Raw genomic sequence first — 19,971 nt, forward strand, 5'->3', positions numbered from 1 at the left:
TAAAAAAAAAAAGTTTGCTTTAAAAAAAATCAAAATTTTTTTTTTTTTTTACTTAAAAGAATCTTTTATTCTATGTACAGGTGATGTGTAATCGCTAGCTATTGACTGTGACCCTGTCACCCTAGCGTGTGGTGCAGATCCCCTGTTGAATGAGGCTCAGGACAAAGGCGCACCAACGTTTACTGGGTGTGGGCTGTGTTCCAGGCCCCGTACTAGGCCTTTCCCTCACTCATCATGTAATCCTCTTTGGAAGGTGTTTATACTCCCATTTTACAGATGGGGAAACTGTGCCTCAGTGAAGTTAAGTAACTTGCTCTGTGTCTCACAGGCGGCAGGATGAATCAGGATGGTAAGTGAGTTGGTTATCTGTTGCTGCGTGACCCTATAACCACAAACCTAGTGCCTTAAAACAACACACATTTATCATCCCCCAGTTTCTGAGGGTCGGGAGAGCAGCCATGGCTTGGCTGGGTCCTCTGCTCAGGGCATTCTCTGCACAGACCAGCAGTTGAGGTCTGGTCCAGGGCTGATGTCTCATTTGAGGATGGGGTCGGGGAGGATCTGCTCCCAGGCTCACAAGGTTTGGGGCAGAGTGTACTTCCTGGCAGGTTGTCAAACCGAGGGCCTCAGTTTCTTGCTGGCTGTTGGCTGGAAGCGGTCCTCAGTTGTCCGTCATGTGAGCCTCCCCGCCATGGCTGCTGGCTTCCTCAAAGCCAGCAAGGGAGATGGTCTCCTCATGAGACAGGTTGCAGGCTCACATAACGTAATCACGTGCATCCCATCGCCTCCACTGTGTTCTGTTGGTTCAGAGCAAGTCACAGGCCCCGCCTGCCCTCCAGAGGAGGGAACCCCACAAGAAGGTAAACACCAGGAGCTGAGGCTCACGGGAGCCACCCTAGAATCTGTGTACCCACAGTAACCCAGGGGGAAGATGCCACTTTATTAACCCAGGATATAAGTACTGAAGGGCCATGAGGGAAAGGAGGGATCTGAGGAGAATGGGGCTCATCTAGGGAGGCTGGGCTGGGACTTAAATGAACCAACGGCCATGAATGGGAAAAGATGGCTTGTGATGGAGCAGCAGTGAGGAAAGGGCCTGACGTGGAGCCAGCAGAGGGCCGGTGGGGGGGAGGGGGCAGGGGCGGGCAGAACGAAGATGGGCAGCCCGGGGCCCAGCACCCCATCCTGGGAAGAGAGGCCATGAATAAACATAGCCTGGCCCTGGGAAAACGAGCCCCCCTTCAACTCTAAATTCCGCCCTAGCATCTCCCAGGCACACGCGTTTGACCTGACGCAAGGGCACAGAGGTTATGAGTTTAGTGATGCATTTCTCTTATGAAGAAAGACGTGCTGATGTATTTTTTTAAAACACTGCCTGAGCCTCGAAACAGTTTGAGTGGCAGGAATGATGTGCCTGTGTTTTTCTCTCTGTGAACAGAAAGCGAAACTACCGACAGTGTGCCCAGTGATGAAGAGAGCTCGGAGGTAAGCATGGTGGCACCGGGGCAAAGCCTTCCCAACTGGCACGTTGGTTTCCCTGCTGCTAGTGACATTTCTTTTCTTTTGAGCATGGGTTTTCACTCATTTTTGGATTTTTTTTTTTTTTTTTTGGTGATGTGAAATATACATCACATAAAATGTACAGTGCTTTTGGATTTTGACTTACAAAATGAAGCTTTGGGAAGTAAATGGGAGGGAAGGGAGTAAGGTGTTACAGTGAGAAAGGAGGCTATGACGGCAGGAAAAGGCTAAGAAACGCTGATATGCTTTTACCACCATAAACATCCTAAATCACAGGCAGAAACAGGAGGTCCAAGTGGCCCAAAGCAATGATGAGAAGTCAGTATCAGAAAGTGCTAAGCAAAAGTAGCTCCCCAGACACCGGGAGTGTCCCCAACCCCCCAGCCCGCCTTGTGCCCTGTGATCCCTGCCCACGGGCCAGGTATGTGTTCAGTCCGGATTCCAAGTGGCTTTGCTTCTGATCTCTCCTCTTGGCTAGGCTCAGACAATGGCAGGAAATGGCTGGAACTGTGAGGGGAAGCATTCCTGCGAAGCCTGCTTTGTGTCTGTGTTTGAGTGAGTGAGTTAGTGAGAGACAGACGGACAGAGCCTGGCTGACTAGGCTCTGAATTAGTAATTTCCCAATGTACTAAATATATAGTCCAGGAATTCTGAAAAGACAGTAGGTGTAGATGCGCACATACATTTGGAACCTGTTTCTTCAAGGTCAGAATTCTAGCTCCTTCGCTGAATGACGCCACCCTTGAAGCCAGCTATTTGCTGGAGCTGGAGCTCTAAGCTGTACCCGTTTGAAAGCAATCCAGGGGCGTTCCCTGTCTTTTATTGCGTTCCTCGCTTCCCGCACTCTGAAAATGCAGCTTGACTCAAAGATCAGGCCGGGCCATCTGTGAGGACTTAGTCGCTGTGACACACCAGCCATCCTGGCCCAAAGCTACCTAACCATGAGGCCGGGCAGCCAGAGTAGAGGGGAACCAGAAACCAAGCTGCTGCCTTGTTTCCCTGCCTTCATAGAACAGTCTTGGCTAGATTTCTGGGAGGTAGCCAATGGGCATGGATAAAAAGGGAAGAGAAACTGTGCTTGGGGCATGCGTGGCTGGGGATGGATTTCAGTTCAGGGGTGTGGAGTCCCTAAGGTTCTCGTTTATTCCGTGCCTCTTAAGAAATTCAGACACCAACACATGGGAAGAGTGGCATATTTTTTTAAAAGCCATTGAAGAGAAGGCAAAGGAAATGTATACCATAATTATTTTCTTTGAAAGGGCCGACCACACTGGCGGAAGAGGAACATTGAAGGCAAACAGTACCTCAGCAACATGGGGACACGAAGCACGTACCTGCTACCCAGCATGGCGACCTTCGTCACTTCCAACAAGCCCGACCTCCAGGTCACCATCAAAGAGGAGAGCTGTCCCGTGCCTTACAACAGCTCCTGGCCCCCGTTCCCAGACCTCCCCCTCGCCCCCTCCGTGACCCCAGCGCCCAGCAGCAGCCGGCCAGACCGGGAGACCCGGGCCAGCGTCATCAAGAAGACCTCTGACATCACCCAGGCCCGCGTCAAGAGCTGTTAAGCCTTCGACTTCCCCTGGTGGTTGTTGGGATTTCTTGGCTTTGTTTTATTGTTTGTTTGTATTATATTTTTCTTTCTGACACCTCTTTTAGACGAATCTTAAGGGAAAAAGCCTTGACAATAGAACTTTGATTGCTGTGTCCAACTCCAGTACTGGAGCTTCTTTTTAACTCAGGACTCCAGCCCCTTGGTAGACGCATATCTCTAGAGCCTGCTGGATCTCCCAGGGCTGCTCCCTCAAGTTCAAGGACGTCATAGGACCAACACCCACACGGGCAGTGAGGTGCTGCATTGCCTGCGGTCAAGGCCAGCATGGTGGAACGGATGCCTCTGAATGGAGGAGAAAATGTGAACTAGCTGGAATTTTTTATTCTTGTGAATATGTACATAGGGCAGTGCTAGCGACGTTGCAGTCTGCTTCTGCACCTTATCTTAAAGCACTTACAGATAGACCCTCTCGTGATCCTGCTCTGTTTCATAGCACAGTCAGCACCCCTCTTCCCTCCTCCCCTCCCTTCCCCTCCCCCGTCCCGTCCCCCTCCCCTCCCCCTCCCATCTCCTCCTCTCCCTTTGCACCCCCTCCCCTCCCAGCCCCTCCCCTCGCTTGCCTCGCCTTCATCCCACCCCCTCCCCTCCCCTCCCCAGCCCTCCTATCCCCTTCATTTTCTTTCCTCCTTTTCCTCCCCTCAAAGGCTGTGTTCCACATCCCTGAGGAGGAGAAGAAAATGAACCTCTCCACAGATGTCCCATTTTAAAAGACTGCTTTAAAAAACAAAAAAAGAAAAGAAAAGAAAAAAAATCTTTCTAATCTGCTATGCTTGAATGCCACGCGGTACAAAGGAAAACTATCATGGAGAGAGTATGCAAATTCCCAGATTTGAAGAGAAAAATACTCTAATTCTAACCAGAGCAAGCTTTTTTATTTTTTATACCGGGGAATATTTTATTCAAGGTAAAATTCTAAAGAAAATATAATTGTTTTTTATCTTTTCTACAGCAAATTTATAATTTTAAGATTCCTTTTCTTGTTTATCGGCAGTTATTACATCCTTGTGGCACATTTTTTTTTTAATTTTGTAAAGGTGAAAAAGCTTTTATGAGCTCATGTAGCAATCAAATTATCCTGTGGATTGATAATAAATGAATATGATATATAGTTAAATTTTTAATGGGCATCACGCCTGGCTTTGTGTATGTGTCCCTTAGAGCACAGTCATGGGATTGGACTGGTGCAATATCGTTTCTTCTGGTGGACCAGAACTTTCCCCCTTTCGACCCTGGAGCTTTCTGTTGTGAGATGGCTTCCTCTGTTAGGCGCTCTCCCGGAGCTGGACGTTGTACTGTGTGTCTTACACGATGATTTCACTTGTTCACTCATCCAGATTGTGCACAGGATAGAGATTTATCTCCGTTTCACAGGGAGGAGATGGAGACTTAAAAGGAAAATGCCTTTAGTCAAGGTCACATAGGTAGTCAGAATCCAAGGCTGGTGTGACTCTGGAGGAGTCTCTTTTCCCCTTTCCACTACTCTCTGCTGTCAGCAAATTCCACCCACATCTGTGTTTTTCTTGTTCTTAAACATAGCACTGAAATTCTGTGTTGATGTCACATACCGGCCTCACAGATAAGATTTTTGAGAACAGGAAACATTTGTTGGGTTCCTCGTCAAAGTCAGTCTTCTTTCTAAGACCTGGGGCCTCAGACCTAGGCCCTGCCCTCAGAACTTAAGGCATGTATTTTCTAGTGACAAATGTGAATTCCACACCCCAGACTCCCCCCACCACCCAGTCTCTGACCTTGGGCAAGAAGGCCGCGGCGCTCACCCCTCATGCTTCCACGATGTCCAGAAAAATCAGCCTACGAGGACTTAGCCGCCTCCCTACCACCTCTGGGGTCTTATGGAGGAGATTGCTAGGTTAATATTTGAAAAGGTTGCTTCAGTGAAAGGACAAAGGGCTAATTTTAATGCCTCTCTCTGTGGGTGGCTGCAGATATAATTAGCGGCCATAAAATTATCCAGCCCTGAACAAAAATTAACTGAAGCATTTTGCTAGTTGCTGGGCTGTGGTTGAAATGCCAGGGTTGATGGCTGGCTGCTTCCCCGAGGAGCACCCTGGTGACTCTGGGTTTACCTGCGCTTCACGGGAAGCCTCGCTTCCTGTGCTCTTCACTGAAGACCTACCCTTCTCCCAGGTCCTGAATACACAGGTCCAGTTCTTTGCGACTTGTATCTAAATCCTTCTAAGTCATCCTGTTTTAGAATAAATTAGAAACCAATAACGGAAGGCAGCTCTCCATCACATGGCCTGGAGATCAAAGGGTTAAGGCCACTCCTGATTCCCGCCCCCCTTTCCTCTTCCCAACACAGAGGGAACCCCCAGCTCACTTCCTGAGCCCTGTCAGCAGCTCTGCAGGGCCCAGACGCCTCTCGTGCTTCCTCCTACACGGTTATGACCGGAAGTACAGCATCTTACCAGGTGAGAGAAGGTGGGGGATCTGGAAATGCACCACTGAGGGACTGAAGGTGACCATCCATTGCCAAGCAGGCCACGGAAAACAGAATCATGTTTCAATTATTTCTGAGAAAGGCTGTCGTGTTTCTCAGTGTTACTTGCCAGTTGTGTAGGAAAAGAAGCTAGTCAGCCCATGCCTAGGGTTGGCCTGAGGAAGAAAAACAAATGAGATGGGCCGACTCGGGGATTGCAGCCTCAGACCTCATTGTCCGTTACAGGAAGTGCTGGGGACACGTGCTGCTTTCGTCTGGCGTCTGTGTGAGCTGATATGCTTTTATGATGGGCGTGTGTGTGTGTGTGTGTGTGTGTAACTAGCAGGTTCAGCGTCTTGTTCTCTGCAGCCAGCACCTAGGTCACCCCTTGGTAAGAAGGAGCCGGTACAGATGTGAACTCTGAATCCAGTGACAGGAACTAACGCCCACTCAGAAGATTGAGAGAACCCAGCACATCCTGAACCACAAAGGGCTTCCAGAATGCCGTTTGCAAGTCTCTAAATAAATCCATGCTCAACCATAACATTTTTTCCATGTTTTGATGAAGTAACTGCCAAAGGAGGTGTTTAGTCTATTTAAATGTATTTATAGAGAACAAGAAATACACATGGAAAAGAAATGCACACAAATCCATTGGCCATCAGAACCCCAAAATAGTATCCTTTTTTTTCCCCCTCCCAAATCTGAAGTGTACTAAACTATCAGGTAACCACTACTGAGATCAAAATTTTAGGAATGAGGAAGGTATGTGATTGGGTTTCAGGGTTCTGAGTTTTCAAATTTGAGCTTTTGGAAGTATTTTGCATGTGAATGAAAACGATGTTAAGCCCCAAATGGCCTCCTGCCCTAATGGAACATTAGACATTCCATTTGCTTGAGGCCATTCTTTGAACATTGAATTCATTAGGTTTTAAAAGCCCCCCTGTTATTCTAGCTATGGACAAACAGACCCAGATAAAAGGTAAGAATAAGAAGCCCCTATTTTGCGGAATCTCTACTGAGGCAAGACAAAAAAAAGCACACTAGGAAGAAGTCTGCAAGCCGGTAGCCAAAATGGGTCCTGACATGCAGTGTCAGGTACCCTGGGTCTCAGTAGCAGTTTTGGTTTACAAAGAGAAAGGAGACAGAAACTGGTTTTTACCTGATGGTGTTCAGCCACCTCATCTTGAAATGCCACACCCTGGCGCCTCCAGGGCCAGGATGGTCAGAGCCAGTGGGACCTGAACCTGACCAGCCAAGGGGGCTGGGAACCAGCTCTCCATCTTGTTCCCAGGCTGCAGTAGACCCCTCCCTGAGGGGATCCCAGTCCGTGGGACTGGAAGCTTCTTGAGGTTGTGTGTCAGTCACATTTGCATCCCACATGTGGAAATTAGGCAGTCACCCCCAGGATCTCCTCCCCTTCCCCTGGGATCCACATACCAGTGTCAAAAGAACAGGGCCAGGCCCCTGGGCTGTCCCCCTTTGGAGCGTGGCCAGCCATAGACCTGGAGAGGAGCGTCCCAGGTTGTGCAAAACTTTGGGTCAGGGGACACAAGAAGATGGTGGGTGAGATGTTTCCTCCTGAGGCTGCCTGGCCTCTGGGCCCCTGCCGGCCCTCTGGACCCTGGCACCATCCCCTGCCTTGGCTTGGGCAGTGCTGGCCATGCTGGGTGGACAGACAAGGGTTTTTGAGGTTTCCTTCTGTGGCCACACTGACAACAGGTGCAGGGGCTCTGCTACCGAAAATAGTGCCTGGAAGGAAGGAAGTGGCCAGCCTAATAGCCGGTGTGAGCAAAAATGTGAAGTCTGTCCAAGAACTTGAGTCATACCATGGAAGGATTGGAAGGATCGAGAAGTAGGACATGTCAGAGTTCACACAGTCAGAAAAGAGCATTTTCTGGAGTCCTTCAGGCGATTTCTTAAGAAGAAAAGCAGCGTGAGTGCTTCTGTTCCTCTAAGCACAATGCCCTTGGGAGACTTGGTCAGTTTCTCTGTATCTGCTTTGTAAACACGTTCAGACAGAGCTTGCTGGCTCTGAGGAATGCATTGTGCTGGATTGTGCAACTCTGCCCCCGTTAACCCCTCACACACACATGGCCAGAGAAACGCCACCGTCACGTGCAACAGTTGATTTTAGTAACACAACTGTTTTTACATGTGCAAAACAAACTCCAGGGTGATTGCATCACTAAGTTTTGGTTTTGGTTGAGAAGAATATTTTAAAATCTAAACATCCAAACATTCAACACCGTGAATCATCAGGGAAAAAGAATCTCCAAGATGATCCATCTACCGGAAGCTTGGGTCGTAGGTCTGAAAATGCTCATAGTCTCCAGTTCTCTCTAATGCACCAGATCAAAGACATTGTTTTCAATCCACAAATTATACTTGAATGCGCTGTCTGAAGTTTCAGGATAATGTTAGCGCTAGAGAGTGTGAGTTCTTTATGGTTCGTGATAGCTAAGCCTTTATTCATCCCTAGAATTAACGAGATTGTAAACAGATTTCTCTTGCCTTCCCTGAAGGATCTAGTGCTATAGCTTTTCTCTGGGACGCTCCTGTATCATGTTTTTCAATTTAATTATGAAATATGCTGTTAATTATATTTCACATGTTGAGCTGTAGCATATTCAACATATAGCCAAACAGGAGTATTAGTAAAAGTGTAGAATGCAGGCCAAGGCCATTGCTCAGATTTCACCCTGAGGGTTTCAGGGATCATTTGCAAGACAGCTGTGACATGGGAAGGAAACCACAGGCTGGTTTAAAAGATTTGTGTTTGCAAACTTCTATTTGCAAGATTGATTTAAAATAATGTAATTCCAAATGCCTTTCTCTAGCACCTCATGAAGTTAACTAGGGAAACTAATTGTCTTCGTCTGCCCGGGACTGATGGGGTTCCCAGGATGTGGGATTTTAGTGCTAAAACTGGGAAAGTGTCCGGCAAACCAGAAGGAGTTGGTCACCCTAAATTTAATGCTGAGATCCAGAGAACCCATATCATTTTGTGTTCGTTGGGGATTTTCTGAACCCAGGTGAAAGCTTCATGAGGAGACGTTATTGAGGGTATACTGTTGACAACTCTATTACTAACATTAATTTGGTAGTAGTGTTCTGTTAAGAAAAGTAGACTCATTCATTCAACACTATTTATTTATTCCCACTGTTTGTTAATAATGTTCTAAGTGTTAGAGGGCTGTACAGAAGTGAATAAAACAAAGTCTTTGTTTGAATAGAGATTAAATTCTAGTAGGGGTGGGCATCCAACCAATAAATAATCTTTCAGAGACAATAAATAGTCTGGAGAAAAATAAAGCTGGGTAAGGGAGACAGGGAGTGATGGAGATATTCAAAGCTCTTATTTTAGAGCTTAAAGGATCCATTGAAGGGCTGACAGTTGCAAAGGCCAGTTAGTGGGAAAGATGGGGAACAGTGTGTATCCGCAGGGTTCAGTTGCAGGAAACAGAACCCACTCTGGCTCTTTTCAGCAGAGAGGCATTGACCAGGGAGAAGCAGGTTTCTGCATGGTTGGAAAGGCTGGAGGGGCCGACCGCAGGGCTGCCTCCCCCTCTGCCAACCATGAAGGTCGGAAATTGGGAGGTTGGCACTGGAGACATTGATCGTGAGGACGTGCTGCCTTAGCTGAGATCCGAGAGCCCGGAAGTCCCTGTCAGCCCCACCCTAACTATCTCTCAATACCCGTTAAATTAGTGACTGAGCCTTGAGGATGCAGCTTTAGAAAGTCCCAGTGTCGCACAGTGACTTTGGCCAGTGGTTACAGGTGAATCTGCGGGCAGGTGGCTTCTGTTTCCATCCTGACTCCTAGTCTCACGCAAGGGCAGATAACTAGGGGAACCTAATTCACAGTTAGAAGCCCTGGGCAAGAACAGGAAATATGGCTCTCGATTTCCAGCTTTGGCCTTAGAGGAAGCCAGACGAGAAAAAGATGGGCGTGGGGACTGCTGAGTGCCTATCTGGGACATGCATGCATCTCAAGGAATCCACTCTGCCAATAACAACAAAGGAAGTAAAAACTCCAAAGTAAGAACATCCAGAGAACAGAATCTTCATCCTATACTCCCTAGTGTATATGGGAAGGCAACATGGTAGAGTGGAAAGAGATAAGGTTTTTGAAATCAGGTGAACCTGGGTTCAGTTCTCACTTGCGGATGACTTTTGGGAAATCTCTTAATATCTATAAGAAGCAGGGTTTTTGTATATAAAATAGGGTATTAACATCTTATTTGCAAGAATGCTGTGAGAAATAAGATCATGCTATTAGAGTCTGGGCTGTGTTGTATGCACTCAGTTTTATCAAGCATGTAATCTGGATATAAAATAGCTAGGATCCATATTACGGAGCGCTGCTTCCAAATTACCCAGCCGCTCCCAGACTTACATTAATTCAAGAATTTATCACTGAGGATCTCAGAGCTCAGACATGTGACCCCAATTTATTTCTTTTTTTTAATGAGGTTTTTTTAAAAATAAATTTATTTTATTTAGTTATTTTTGGCTGTGTTGGGTCTTCGTTGCTGCATGCGGGCTTTCTGTAGTTGCGGTGAGCGGGGGCTACTCTTCATTGCGATGCGCGGGCTTCTCATTGCGGTGGCTTCTCTTGTTGCGGAGCATGGGCTCTAGGCGTGCAGGCTTCAGTAGTTGTGGCTCACGGGCTCAGTAGTTGTGGCTCGTGGGCTCAGTAGTTGTGGCTCGCAGGCTCTAGAGTGCAGGCTCAGTAGTTGTGGCACACGGGCTTAGTTGCTCTGCAGCATGTGGGATCTTCCCGGAACAGGGCTCGAGCCCGTGTCCCCTGCATTGGCAGGCAGATTCTTAACCACTGTGCCACCAGGGAAGGCCGACCCCAATTTCTATGTAGCTAAAATTAGTGGGTCTTTTTTTCACCCCTAGATCCTGGGCCATTCTTTATTGGGCAAAGCTAACTTTATTATTGAGTGGGCTTAGAAGGAGCTAAGAAAATATTCCTTCCTGTAGAAGTTGAAGGGCATCAGAATCTGCTGGTAGTGACTTTTATTTTTAACAACATGGACTCAAACACATTTTTAAAATGCCTTCTAAAACCACCAGGTGGAATTTAATTAACTTTTGATTATTGAGGTGATCCTAATTTGCTTCGTTCTGGGTCAGCAATATAATTTTCATCATAGGCCAGTTGGCACAGTAATTCCCACCAGATTCATGGGATGCATGACATTTTGACTCAGCAATTTTGAAATTAGGTGCATTTCAACATACTTATAAGTCAGACAAACAAACTATTAGGCTTTTGTGTTTCTTGTTGTACTCCTGTCCTATCCTAGAATGTTATTTTAGGTCATGCACAGGATGAGGGAGCTTGTGTGGCAGATGCTTTGATAGAGGCTAGACATAGACCAGATGTGAGGGCAGGAGAACTCCCTTCCAGGGCATCTGTTTGCCGCAGTTGATTAACACTGGAGCTGAGAAGCCTCCTGGGAAAAGAGCAAGAAGAGTGTGTCAGACACTAGATGCAGGGAAGACAATCTAGCCTGAGGATGTGATCAGTAAGGTGCTGAAGATGGTGGGTGCTGTTCTCAGTAGTGTTCTGACTGCTGCTTGAGCCCATCACCCTTGGAGTGTAAAGACGCTCCATCACCCTTGAGGGGTGGGTAGCCTGAGGAGAGAATGGCTGAGGGTATGTAAGCTGTCATCCCAGGACCCACACCCCTTTCTACGCGGAGGTTTATTTTCTACTTCCCTAGCTCTTTCTTAGTGGTTGGATGAGCAGTGGCCTGAGCCTGGGGAGCAGATCCAGTAGAATGATGGCAGCTACCCTGGAGAAGGCAGAAGCAGGTCATCTGAAAAAATAAAGATATAAGAAATAGCACAGGGCTTCCCTGGTGGCGCAGTGGTTTAGAGTCCGCCTGCCGATGCGGGGGACACGGGTTCGTGCCTCGGTCCGGGAGGATCCCACATTCCATGGAGCGGCTGGGCCCGTGAACCATGGCCGCTGAGCCTGCGCGTCCGGGGCCTGTGCTCCGCAACGGGAGAGGCCACAACAGTGAGAGGCCCATGTACTGCAAAAAAAAAAAAGAAAAGAAAAGAAAAAGAAATAGCACACACTGCTGTATTTAAAATGGATAACCAACAAGGACCTTCTGTATAGCACAGGGAAACTCTGCTCAATATTATGTAACAACCTAAATGGGAAAAGAATTTGAAAAAGAATAGATACATATAACTGAATCACTTTGCTGTACACCTGAAATTAACACAGCTTTGTTAATCAACTCTACTGCAATATAAAATAAAAAGTTAAAAAAATTTTTGAAAGAAATAGCAAAGAAAATGTGCCAAATAAAGAAGGAAATACAGTAAACATAACATGCAGTGATTATAACATAAAATAATATGACAGCCTTGAGACTAAACATGAGTCATATCAATAAATGGAACAGGCTTTACTAGTTTCTTCTCTTTTCTTGTTGTAGTGACAAATGAGCCAATTATCAAATTAGCTTACAAGGCAACGTTATATTTAAGAGGCACACCTCGATCACAGTGATTCAAAAGACCAAAAATAAAGAAACAGGCAAAGTTATACCAGAAAAATAAAAACAGTAAAAAAGAAGGGGGATGATTCTTATATTAGACAAAGTGAATTCAGGCCAAAAAGCTTTAAATGAGAGAAAAAAGGATGCTACTCATATATAAGCCTGAAAATCACAGTTTACAATGAAGACAAATTATAAACATCTATGCACCAAATAATACAGCAACCATCAATATAAAGCAGAAATTACATAAAATGAGAACAGCAATAGACGAAAACACATTAGTAAAAGGAGACTTCAACACACCACACTCAGCGTGGCAGTTCTAGTGGAAAGAAAATAAAGATATAAGTATTTTAAACAATTTAATAAATAATAAGGTAGGTCTTATGCATGTATATTCAACACTATGCCCTAATATAAAGATTATCTTCTTTTCAAATGCAATGAACATGGATCATTTTGAAAAATTGATCATATATTGCTTTTGTGGTCTCAGTAAATTAACCCTCTGGGTGAGGGGTGCACCGAGCCCTCACAAGGTGACCCTTTCTCCCAGAGCTTTGTGTAAATTCCTTCCAGGCACCTGCATCTTGGCCTGGTTTGACTTTGTCCTCCTGTATGTTCTTGTCACCTATTTCCAGATTGGGGGACTTATTCTTTCTTTTAAAGCTAAGAAGTTTTGGGCTTCCCTGGTGGCACAGTGTTTGAGAGTCCGCCTGCCGATGCAGGGGACACGGGTTCGTGCCCCGGTCCAGGAAGATCCCACATGCCGCGGAGCAGCTAGATCCGTGAGCCGTGGCCACTGGGCCTGTGCATCCAGAGCCTGTGCTCTGCAACAGGAGAGACCACAACAGTGAGAGGCCCACGTACCTCAAAAAAATAAAAAATAAAAAAATTTTTAAAAAGCTAAGAAGTTTTTCAGAGGCAGTAAAGCAAAGCCCTTAATTGCTAAGCAGGAAGGGAGGGGCTTTGCTGTGTGAGCGCTTGTAACCACCATGAAAAGTTTGTTTGCTTTATAACTTTATTAAAGAAGAAAGAATCAAAGAACACCCAAAGCAAAAATAACCACACACATGGACACGCAAAACTGCAAAATACTTTTATAGGAATTATTCTTCATTTCTATATCAGATAGGAGTTGGTCTTTCACAACAGCCATGTGTTCATACTCATTCAAATGATGCTCGAGGAGCTGGGAAAAGGAGGCTTCATGTCTTAGCACAGCCATGAAAAGACACATTTGCTCATGAGCCCTCAGGAAATGAAGTCTGATATAGAAGAAATTAGCCTAATGGTAGTTCAGGCAGGAAGCTTAAAATAAGCATAACCATTGTTTTCTTCCTTTTTAGATTGGTTTTCCCTCCACGCTGTGATTTCAACTCTGTGATCTCCAGGGTTGAAGCTGGAGGGGGAGTTGGGATGACAGAAAGGGTAGAGGTAGACACAACTTTTGAGCTGGTGGACACAGCTCCAGCTCTGCAGAATTCTCAAGGCCTTGTAATTTTTGGACACTGCCCTATTTTCTCTAGTTTAACACTCACTTTATTTTCCCATATGTTAACATTTATGAACTTGGGAATTGTAACGCATGCCCTGTCAGAATGGTTTGCCTGCTGCTGGGCAGAGAGTGAGGTGCCAGTATGGTTGGCACTGCCTATGGCCACAAGCTTTGCCAGTGTAGAAGTATCTCTCCCTCCACTCTGCCACTTCTGTTTCATTATTTGCATTGGTGGCACCACACACTGTTAACTTTGATTTGTGTCCCTAATAGACACAGAAAAATGTCTTCACAAAGCTTACACTGCTTTACCGTATTGAAGCAAAAGCATTACAAATTGCCCCATCACACAGGGTAAATTATGAAAATTTTCAAAACCAGGGAAAATTGGTGTGACCACTTCATGCATCATGAAAAAACTATTATTTAGGCTTCAAAATCTTTCAAAAGTTTCTAGTGACTTTCAATAGAAGCTGCATAACATTCAACTTTCAAAAAGGAAAAACAGAATTATGTTTAATCAAAGAGGAAATGCCAACAAACCCCTAGGGTTCTCTGTGATGCCTTCAAATTACATTGTCAACCTTAAGTGTGCCAAGCTCTTTAGCATGACTCAGGGCAGCATCTCCTAAGGCTATGAATAACTGTAGGTGTCCAAAATGACTTGGAAAAATATTTAGTCTCTGATTATGAAATAAACTACAGCTAAACTCTGGTAATAAAATCAGCATATAATTGTGAAGGGTGGACGGTGTGTATCTAGAATCTTTTTTTTTTTTTTTTTTTTTGCATGTGGGTGTTCAGTTGTCCCAGTACCATTTGTTGAAAAGACTATCTTTTCTCCATTGTGTTTCCTTTGCTCCTTTGTCAAAGATCAGTTTGCTATATTTATTGGGGTGTGTTTCTGCATTCTCTATTCTATTCCATTGATCCATTTGTCTATTTTTTTGCCAATACCACACTGTTTTGATTATCATATCTTTGTAGTTAGTCTTGAAACTAGGTAGTGTCAGTCCTCCAGCTGTTTTCTTCTTTTTCAATATTGTGTTGGCTATTCTGGATTGTTTGCCGGTCCATATAAACTTCAGAATAAGTTTATCAATATCCACAAAATAGCATGCTGGAATTTTTATTGGGATTGCACTGAATCTACAGATCAAGTTAGGAAGAACTGACATCTTGACAATATTGAGTCTTCCTATCCATGTATTGTACATGGAATAATCTCTCCATTTATTTAGTTCTTCTCTGACATCTTTCATTGGAGTTTTGTAGTTTTCTTTGTATAAATCTTTACATACTTTGCTAGACTTACACCTAAGTAGTTCATTCTGGGGGATGCTAAGGTAAACAATATTGTGTTTTTAATTCCAAATTCCACTGTTCATTGCTGGTGTATAGGAAAGCAAAGGCAGTATATAATTGCCTAGGTAAATGAATACTAAAGTTATTTAAGACTATGCATAGTAAATTCAGCCACTCTCTCTCTCTCTCTTTTCCCCCTCCTTCTTTCTTTCTAACTTCTCTTATTTCTTTCTCCCACTGAAAAGCTTCTATTCATTGATAGAGCATCTTAAAATCAGTGGCATCTTAGAATTGGGGAAATGTGATTTTTTTAGGCTGCTCAAGTGAACCATTAAGGGATGAAGGGCTAGGGATGATTTCAAACAGATGAGATTACTGGGTGTTCTTAGAGAAGACGTTGAAAAAATGGAATCACCATAGAGAGTCAAGGGCAGGTAAATATAAGCAAAGACTGGGTTCTTCCAACGTATTTGGAGTGGAAAGAGTGGGTTTGTGAGCATGGCACGTCAGTCAGATGGGAAGATCAGCCAGTTGCAGTCTCAAAAGAAGGGAAGTCAGTGAAGTTTGACATTTAGAATCCAAGACTTGAGTGGAAGAGATCTTGGTCCCATCCTTGATGGATGCTTTCATTTAACAGATAAGGAAAATGGGCTCATGTGGCAGAAAAAATCTGCAGAGCTGAGACTAGCTCTTAGAGGACCAAGACCCTGTTCCAGGGATTTTCTGTGGGATGAATAAATAAATGATGGATTCTGGTGTGATTGTCTGAATGCTTCATCTATGATTTCAAACCCTAACACAAACTATGCTCCAAGTAAAAACAGTTCCATGGGATGTGAATAGGCATTTATTTATTACTTGTTTGGCATTCATTTTGTGCCATATTTTTTCTCTTGTCCTCACTTAAAAAAATGGTTGCAATATAACTTATATGCAGTAGATGTATTCAGTTCTGTGAGTCTGACAAGTGCACAGCCACATAGCCATCACTACAATTAAAATATTTCCTTCATTCCAAAAACTTCCCTCTTGCCCTTTTGTAGTCATTGCCTCTCCTACTCCTAGACTTTGGCAGCCACCTATCAGCTTTCTATTCTAGAAGTTTTACCTATTTCAGGATGTCATATGAATGATATGATACAACACGTAGCCTTCTGAGTCTGGCTTCTTTCCTTCTACGTGTATTTGCTATTCAACCATGTCCTTGCATGTTTCAGTAGTTCATTCTTCTTTGTTACAGAGTAGTATTCCATTGTACACATCACAGTGTGTTCATCTATTTAAGATGTAGGGGAGGAAAAAACTTTTTCCTCTACCCTCTTAGGTTCATTGAGTGGAGCACTGAAAATTAAACAAACGAAAAAGATTAACGGGAAAAAAGAAAAGGGAGGGGAGGAAGTTGTATCCCTTCATCTCAACCCAGGGTCTTTATTTCCTGCCCCAGAAATGATCTCTTGCCAGAATGATTGGCAGCTGGAATGTTACAACCTTCAGGAGAACCGCACCTCCACCTGCAAGAGGATGGTCCGGCTACAACGAGATAATCATATAAAAAGTGATATCGATCTATTTTCCCAAGTTTGGTTTCAAAAAGGCTAAGGATACAGGTTCACTCATGGGGCTTTTGATGGCAAATACTTAACAGAGATTTTAGTGAAACTGCTTTAAATTATTCATGTGCCATCATTGTTGTCTCTCTTGACAGAACCATGTGGACTGGGCTAGAGGAAGGCAACATGACTATATGAGTCCTTAGACCTTACAGAAGCCTGTTAAAACAAGTTATCTTGGGTGTTGGAACAAGGGAGGTACCACTTCCTTCCTGTTTTAAAACCATTCCATGCATCCATGCCATGGGCAGCATTTCAAGTCATGCTTGGAGGATGGCCCCGCCTCTTTTAGCTGGGTCTCCACAGGACTGTGCAGAGTAGAACTTTACCTTTCCTTGCCAGTGTCAATTGGACACTACATGAGTGAGAAATAAATTTCATAAATACAATTTTACATTTCATATAAATAAATAATAGTATTTTGCCACTGAGTTTTGGGGGTTTATGTGTGATAGCAACGAGCACGATCTTAACTAATACAAGATGCTTCATGATTGACTTTCCCTAGAATGTCAGCCCAGGTTTGCTGGAGGTTTGGCTATGCGGTGACCAGGTACTTGAGGGTGTCTGGTAGGTGATTACCGTAAGACCAATGTACCTTAAACCAATATTCAGTGCATGTGTACACCTTTCTGAACAAGAAGGAAGGCTGATATTTAAAATATAAGTCTGGATCCTTGAATGTTGAGTAGATTTCCAATACACAGTAAGTACCAGCTTATATAGAAGGAAACATCCATTTACTGCAGACTTTTAAAAGTTCTTTCTTGGATTTCTATATCCAAATGAACAGTTTTAGAATTACCTTCTCAGTAATTATTTATTGATGAATTAATTTAATTGGAGAAGAAAATACAAGAACTTTATATGCCCATCCTGGTTTGCGCAAAATTGTTCAGATATCTTAAACAAACAAATAATCCAAATAATAATCACTTGAGTTCTTAAATGTCTTAACAATATCTATATAGAGGGGTGGGATAGGGAGGGTGGGAGGGAGGGAGACGCAAGAGGGAAGAGGTATGGGAACATATGTATATGTATAACTGATTCACTTTGTTATAAAGCAGAAACTAACACACCATTGTAAAGCAATTATACTCCAATAAAGATGTAAAAAAAAAAAACAACACGATATCTATAGACGACTGCTTAACCACCAAGATAATATTAAAAAATCTACTGTGTTTTGTTTTTCATTTCAAGCCTTCCCCCTATAAGGAAGGATCCCATGTTAGGACAGCTCATTTTCACTCCAGTAACTTTGGTGGGGCTTAGTCTCCTTCCTTTATCAGTCTGTCACAGGGGCTTCTCGGACTGGGAAGTTTGCCAAGTTCCTCACATTTCAGCCACAGAAAGCAAAACTCACTGGAAGAATACACTTCCCTTCTCTTCCCAGCAATAACTGCTTTATCCAATCACCAGGAAGTCCTGTCCCCTGTCAGCAGTACAGTGTGTTTATGTGTGTGTGTGTATGTGTGTCTTACCCACAATGTGGCATTAAAAAGACATAGGGCTTCCCTGGTGGCGCAGTGGTTGAGAGTCCGCCTGCCGATGCAGGGGATGCGGGTTCGTGCCCCGGTCTGGGAGGATCCCACGTGCCGCGGAGCGGCTGGGCCCGTGAGCCATGGCCGCTGAGCCTGCGCGTCCGGAGCCTGTGCTCCGCAACGGGAGAGGCCACAGCAATGGGAGGCCCGCATACCGCAAAAAAAAAAAAAAAAAGACATAAATACTGGGACTTCCCTGGTGGTGCAGTGGTTAAGAGTCTGCCTGCCAATGCAGGGGACACGGGTTCAAGCTCCCACATGCCGCAGAGCAACTAAGCCCGTGCACCACAACTACTGAGCCTGCACTCTAGAACCCGCGAGCCACAACTCTGAGCCCACGTGCCACAACTACTGAAGCCTACGTGCCTGGAACCTGTGCTCCGCAACAAGAGAAGCCACCGCAATGAGAAGCTCGCGCACCGCAGTGAAGAGTAGCCGCCGCTTGCCTCAACTAGAGAAAGCCCGCGTGCAACAACGAAGACCCAACACAGCCAAAAATAAAATTAAAAAATAAAATGATACAATATGTAAAAAAAGACATAAGTATTAAGATGCAACAGAAAAGGGCTTTTCCCATGACTCCCTGGAAATCCCTAATCTGTCTGATAAGCTTCGTTTGCTGCTTTCCTCCTGCAGGGACCACTCCTGCTTACCTTGGGTGGTGATCTTTTTTATACCTGCCGGGAAGTTCACCCTGGGGGATCCTGGGGGGGGGGGTGGGCAGTTGTGCCTATTTGCTTTGGTCTCTAGGCACCCAAATTGTGCTCACTTTTCTCTTCTAGAAAAGTGATTTACTCCCCCCCAAATATTTATTTTTTCTGGTAACATATGGCTATAATGATAACTCTGATTCAGGAACATTCCTGGACAGTAAATTTAGTGAAAGTATGTATACTGCTCATACCTGGTGCCCCAGTTACTGTTGCTGCATAAGAAATTATGCCTAAAATTCAGCAGCTTCAAACAACCAGCTCATGGATTCTATGGGTTTGGAATTTAGACAGCAGGGATGGCTTGCCTCTGTTCCATGGTATCTGGGGCTTAGACAGCTGGGGGTGTCACAGCCTTTGGGGGATAAAATCATCTGAAGACTCCTTCATTTGCACGTTTGGTGCCTGGCCTGGGAGCATTTGAAGATGAGCACTGTGGACTGGAGAACCTATCCAGGGCCTCTCCACGTGAATGCTTCCTCAGAGCATGGCGGCCCCAGGGTAGCTGCACTTCTGGTGTGGAAGCTCAGGGCTCCAAGTCCAAGTGCCTCAGCAAGCAAGACAGAAGCTCCATGGCCTCTTATGACCTGGAAGTCATAGAGCATTATTTCCACGGGCTTCTACTGGTTACAGTCGAGCCACAGCCTTCCCAGATTCAAAGGAATGGGAATCCGACCCTACATCTGGATGGTTAGTGGTAAGGTTCTAGAAGAGCCTGGATACCCTTGTAATCTTTCCATCTTTGGAAAATACGATCAGCCGCACCAGATTCTGCTTTTAGAGGTTGCAAGGGGATTTGTGTTGCAGCATTTGAAACCACACATGGTCGGTGCTTATGCTTTGCAAACAAAGCGCTCTGGGGGTCCAGGAGGGGCAAAATCTTTCCTCACTGAGATGAATCTGGTTGCATTTGAGCTAAACCTGGCAAGGTGGGGGAGGCAAGAGGGAACACTAGGCAGGAGGAGACTGCACTTCTAAATACAGGGAGGTAGGGAAGTATGGGGTAATGTGACTACATCATTGTACCTACAGAGTTGGAGGGGGTGGGTCGGGGTGGAGGGAGAGAAGCTTGAAATGTACATGGAGCCCGAATTTGTGTGAGCATTTGACTGACAAAGCAAAAGCCCAGGAAGTCTGTTTATATCTGTCCCTCCTGCCTTCTCCCTCCCCCGCCCCGTTAGTCTATATACATTTA

General features: G+C 44.9%; 1 protein-coding gene across 3 annotated transcripts in view; it reads left to right on the forward strand.

The window, feature by feature from the left end:
- The window catches only part of IRF2 (interferon regulatory factor 2), an 87,325-nt gene extending 83,068 nt beyond the window's left edge, over positions 1-4,257 (forward strand). For all 3 annotated transcript variants that reach the window (XM_082608359.1, XM_082608358.1, XM_082608360.1), the window contains exons 8-9: positions 1,439-1,485; positions 2,781-4,257. In XM_082608359.1, coding sequence (XP_082464485.1) covers positions 1,439-1,485; positions 2,781-3,089 — 356 coding nt within the window. In that variant the 3' untranslated portion in view covers positions 3,090-4,257. The remainder of the gene's footprint in view (positions 1-1,438; positions 1,486-2,780) is intronic.
- The last annotated feature ends 15,714 nt before the right edge of the window (positions 4,258-19,971 follow it).

Source organism: Mesoplodon mirus (genome assembly GCF_964341445.2).
Source record: "Mesoplodon mirus genome assembly, chromosome: 20".
NCBI classification, from domain to species: domain Eukaryota; kingdom Metazoa; phylum Chordata; class Mammalia; order Artiodactyla; family Ziphiidae; genus Mesoplodon; species Mesoplodon mirus.